Source organism: Microtus ochrogaster, chromosome 7, assembly GCF_000317375.1.
Source record: "Microtus ochrogaster isolate Prairie Vole_2 chromosome 7, MicOch1.0, whole genome shotgun sequence".
Classification (NCBI taxonomy): Eukaryota; Metazoa; Chordata; class Mammalia; order Rodentia; family Cricetidae; genus Microtus; species Microtus ochrogaster.
In genome coordinates, this window is record NC_022014.1 from 3790914 (window position 1) to 3796519 (window position 5606).

At 47.1% G+C, this 5606-nt stretch overlaps 1 protein-coding gene across 1 annotated transcript in view; it reads left to right on the top strand.

Annotated features, from left to right (window-relative positions):
* Positions 1-246: 246 nt before the first annotated feature.
* The window catches only part of Ccnf (cyclin F), a 25808-nt gene continuing 20448 nt past the window's right edge, over positions 247-5606 (top strand). The window contains exons 1-3 of the mRNA XM_005349188.3: positions 247-296; positions 1973-2127; positions 5064-5170. Of these exons, the coding sequence (XP_005349245.1) occupies positions 281-296; positions 1973-2127; positions 5064-5170 (278 nt within the window). The 5' untranslated portion in view covers positions 247-280. The remainder of the gene's footprint in view (positions 297-1972; positions 2128-5063; positions 5171-5606) is intronic.

Genomic DNA, 5606 nt, shown 5'->3' on the forward strand with positions numbered 1-5606 from the left:
CAGCGGTGAAGGCGGGTTAGACACGAGCGATAAGCCAATAGACAACCAGCGTTTGAATTTGCGTCCTGATGAAGCCAATCACAAGTGCCCCGAGCCTGCGGGGCGGGAGAGGCTGGCGATCTGGGGGGCGTAACTCCGTGCTCCTACCAGTAGGAGCTCCAGGCGCGTTTGAAAATGGGGCGGGGGTGGTGTCCGCGCCTGCGTGCGGCGCTCAGCGCACTTGCCCCAGGCGCGGGCGCGCTCGTGAGCGATCTCGGGAGGCAGTGTCCAGAGCTCGGCGATGGGGAGCGGCGGTGGTGAGTGCTGGCGGGAGCCGGGCAGGCGATGGGTCCTGACTTGGGCCCCTGTGATCCGGGAGGGCACGTCGCACCCCCCCCCCCACACACACACAAAGCACGGGTAGACGCGGATCCCCCACTGTGAGCCCGCCCGCGCGGTTTAAATGCCCGCCCGGCACCTACGCCTCCTGTTACCCGGGGCGATTTAGGGAAGTCGAGAGCGATTTCCACGACATAGCTCGATTTCACGTCCTGTCCGGGCTCTTGATGGAGGCTCGATCTCCCCAGTGTTGCGTCCGCAGCTACGATCGGCGGAGCCAACAGATCTGTCCCTGTGAAAACATCGTACGACTTGGGGTTGCGATTTCACTTGTTACAGTGGTTAAGTACTTCAGACGTGTATTCTAGAGCAGGTGAATCAGGAAACTATTATGATATATTCGTAGATATGCTCTGGGTATGCATTTGGCTTTTGCAGTACATTTTGTTTCCGATAAAACAGGTCGAGAGTTTGGGAGTGGGCAGTCTCTAGAGACCTCCTGGTAGAGAGCTTTACCAAGGCCCAGGGAAGAGCCACTTGGCCTCAGCGTGAGGAGGAAAAATGGGTAGAAAGACAGCCCTTAAGATTCCTGAAGGGGTCGGGGTGGAGGGGCTTGTGAAGCAAAGGGGAAAAGCGTTGTGTGGATTGCTGAAGCAAACATTGGAATAACCCACTGTGAGGAACTGGGAAGAGAGCTCCTCTAAAGGGACCCAGTGTCATGTACATCTAGATATGTGGGTCGCGACCCCTTCGGGAGGGGCAAACCATCCTTTCACGGGGGTTACATAGCAGATATTTACATTACAATTCCTAACAGTGGCAAAATTACAGTTAGGAAGTTAGCAGCGAAATGATTTTCTGTTTGGGGGTCGCCACAGCATAAGGAAGGGTCTCATCTTTAGGAAGGTTGAGAACCCCTGAGCTAGATCTTACATTGCAATTTCGCTACATGCTGAGTTTAGCCGACCACTGGGTTCCGGGACTGGGCAGCACTGACATCTGCCAAGCTGAGACCTGCTCTAGCTGTCCTATTGAGTTGCCAGTCTGTGCCACGGAAGTTTCTAGGTCCATACTGAACCTTAGGCTTTTTAGTCACATGTGCAAATATGAGCAAAGTGAACTGGGCATGGTGGCTGACACTTGTAAGTCAGTACTTGGGAAGCAGAGGCAGGAAGGATCAGGGGTTCGAGGGCACCCTCAGCTATATGAGTGAATTTGAGGTCAGCCTGGGCTACAGAGGACCCCATCTTAAGAAACACAACAAGAAGCAAAAATACATCCCAAGTCCCAGGGACCTTGCTGACTATTTTGAGCCTTGTGTTAACTGCTGAGCCATTTTTCAGATCCCCAGGGTACTTTCCTGAGTGAAGTTGAAGAAAAACATTCATCAGTATTGGCTGCACCCCACAGCCCCTTTCTGGTTATCATATGGATCTGGAAACAGAAAGTTTCCAATACTCGATTACATGTTATCTGATATTCACCATGAATATTTATGGGATATTGAAGGAATGGTGGTATCTTAAGTAATTCATATAGTATACTTTATTTAGTTTTAGGACTTGTCCCTTGTGTGAACAGAGAACAGTAGCTATTAAATTATCTTCACATACAACCTTTCATCTCACCAAGGCTTGTGGTTTTTTTCCTTAAGTAATCCATTGTAGGTGTGCCAAGTGTTTCTGTTATCCTACCAAGCGAAGACTCAAAAGAAGACCCCGAAACTTAACCATCTTGAGTCTCCCAGAAGATGTACTCTTCCATATCCTGAAATGGCTTTCTGTCGGGGACATCCTTGCTGTCCGAGCTGTAAGTCACCATATGGAAACAGTACCAGTCCTAGTATTGCTGGTTAAACTGTAAAAGTCTCATGTTCTTAAGTGTTTGTATAAAACTTTGATTCAAAAAGAAAGCAAAGGAAATGGTGGTTTTATTTTATTTTTTAAATAATTTTTTTTTTATTTTATCTTATGTATATGAGTGTTTTGCCTGCCCGTCTGTCTGTGCACCATGAGCATGCAGTGCCTAAAGAGGCCAGGAGAGGGCGTCTGACCCCTGGAACTGGAGTTTGATCAGCTGTCTATGGGTGCTAGGAATTGAATCTTGGGTCCTCTTGATGAACAGCCAGTGCTTTTAACTGCTGAGCAATTATTTCTCCAGTCCCAAGAATAGTTTTTATTACTTGGTTAGTTGGTTGGTTGAAGCAGAATCTCAAGTAGTGAAGACTGCTCTTGAAATCTCCCGATCCTCCAACTTAGCTCAGGGTTCAGAAGTACCTGTGTGGCCAAGGATGACCTTGAACTCCTGAACCTCTTGCTTCTACCTCTCCTGTGGTTAAATTACAGGCCTGTCAAACAAGGTGATATTGTTAATTGGTGCTTGGAGGTGTTTCAGTTATAGGGGCTACTCATTTCAATGTTTATTTCAAGAGAATAAAAGACACTTTTGTGGCAGTAAAAATTGCATCTCAAGAAAAGAAGGCAGTGGGCTGGAGAGATGGTTAGGCAGGTAAGAGCACTGACTATTTCAGAAGTCCAGGGTTCAGTTTTCTGGATCCACATAGAGGCTAATAAACATCTATGACTCTAGTTCCAGGGGATTTAATTTCTCTTCTGATCTCAGGCACTAGACATACATGTGAAACACACATACATGCAGGTAAAATATCCATATACATAAAATAAAAACAAAAACATTAAAAAGACCATGCATTGGACATAGTAATTCATGCCTGTAACCTCAGCAACATAAAAACCAACTCCTGAAAGTTGTCCTGGGATTGCCATGTGTGTGTATGTCCGCAATGCATATGTACATATACCGTGTACATAGCAAATAAATAGGAATGAGGTAGTGTTAATGAGAATTTTTAAATGGCAGAAATAGAGCTGGGCATGGTGGTGCATGCCTTAATCCCAGCACGTGGGAGACAGAAGCAGGAAGACCTCTGTTGGTTTGAGGCTAGCCTGGTCTATACAGCAAGTTCTGGGGCAGACAGGACTATGTAGAGAGACCTGTCTCAAAGTGGGGGCAAATATGTTTAGGGCCCTTTCAGGGGTTAGTTTTGTTTAGAAATTCTGTCTTCAGACAAAATTCAGCAATTTAGATGTTTTAATGTATCCTTTGCTTGCATGTCCATGCGTCCACATGCCTGCTTCCAGCCTCGGGTCTTCTAGAACCTGAGTTAGGAATGACTTTGACCCACCATGTGGGTGCCAGGAATTGAACCCAGGTCTTCAGCAAGTGCCCTAACCACTCATCTCTCCTGTCCCTTCATTTAGGGATTTTTGTTTTATAAAACTGAAGTTGACAATATCAAGAGCATTTTTTGTTGTTTTGTTTTTCAAAGACAGGGGTTCTCTTTGTAGCTCTGCCTGTCCTGGAACTCATTCTGTATATCACGCTGGCCTTGAAGGCCTGCACCACCACAGCCCAGCTTCAAGAACAATTTTAAAAACCAAATATTCCAAGATTGCGATCCAGAGATATTCCAGTGTGGTAATTAGGTGCTGAGGAAATGGTGGTAGGAAGGAAAGGTCCTCGTGTCTCAGAATCCCAGACTACGTTTCGGTTAGAGCAGAAAGCTTTGCACAGGGGTTTCAGGCAGCATGGATCGGCAACAGTATACATGGTGCCCATATATGTATTGTGTGTTCAGAACCAAGTCTGCAGTGAAGTCACGTGATACAATGTGTCACACACCTCACTTCAATTAAATTCTGGTTTTTGCCTGTTCAGAAGGCTTTAACTACAAGTTTTTTTGTAGCCCTATGTTCAGTTATATGACCCACAGTTTAAGCTGTGCTGTAGGCAGCAGAGTGAGACTATCTTTAAAAAAGAAAAAAAGCAGAATAAAACAAACAAAAGCCGTTTTAAGACAAATCCCATCTAATTTATAATGCCACCGGATTGGGCTTGAGTTAAATGATTGACCGTAGAGCATACTGTAAACCAGCTGTAAACACCGGCCCGGGATCCACTGTGTGACGCCTGTGTATGCACACTGGTGTCACCTGTAGAAGCATAGGATGCTACATTCCCCACTACGATGGAAACCCTAGGGTTTACAGTGCTCGCCCGTGTTCTTGACTTGGGTTTTATCTGCCTGGGATAGAGGCTCCTGGGTCTTAAGATTGCAACAGTAGGACTCAGTCTTTTTCCTTTGAGTGCCTCTGAATTTCCATCCTCCTGACTGCTCTACCAGGGTACCAGGCAAAGAAATCAAAATTGTTTGTTTGTTTGTTTAGGGTTTTTTGAGGCATTTCTCTGTGCAGCCCTGGCTCTCCTAGAACCAGATCAGGTTGGCCTTGAACTCAGAACTAAAGGAGTACACAAGATAGATTTCTGTCCTGCCTGGCACGGACCCATTTCTCTAGTTCCCTGCAAAGGTGTCTTCTTTCTTTCCCTCTCTCCTTCCTTCTTTCCCTCCATCCCTCTGACAGTCACTACACTGTGTCTCCTGGATGGCCTGGAACTCACAAAGTTGTGCCTGTGTCTGCCTCCTCTGAGTGCTGAGATTAATGTCCCTTTATTAACCGAGGTGCTGTTCTTTCTTCTGGTGCCATTATTCCTCCTCCCCCCGACCCCCAGAACATCAGAGAAACTCATTTCTGGCTTCTGTTTCCCATATAAAACAGGGTTGTTTAGAACCTGGGTCCTTTACTGTTCTGAGACTGGTATATCTACGTATGCCCCATCTTCAGGAGTCCCTTGGTAATTCACTCACGGCTCTCATTGCTCTGCAGGTGCACTCCCACCTGAAGTACCTGGTAGACAACCATGCCAGCGTGTGGGCATCTGCCAGCTTCCAAGAGCTGTGGCCTTCTCCGAAGAACCTGAAGCTCTTTGAAAGGTACCCGTGCTCTGAGAACAGTGCCCTGATTTCCTTCTGCCATTGGTGTCCTTGCTGTGGGGCTAATGCCCCAGTCCTGACGCGGAACCTGTTTTCCTGTTGCCCTCATCCCCGGAAAGAGATTCAAACCTGAAGAAACTCACCTGTTGAGTCACCTTGCTCCCAGCAAGCCCTGCATTGCACGTCCTCTAGGCCTGCCCTACTTCCAGAGGGTCCCACTTGGGTGTGACCATTCCTGATTGGCTCCGTGTGAGTCACCTGCTCATGGAAGCTTTATTCAGCTTTCTTTTCCTTAGTTCAAAACTGAGTAATTTCAGTCTGTTATATTTCAGTCTCTGGATGACTCACTCCCTTGCTGGAGTCGTGACAGGGAGAGGGCTGGAGGGCTGTGTGTGTGTGTGTGTGTGTGTGTGTGTGTGTGTGTGTGTGTGTGTGT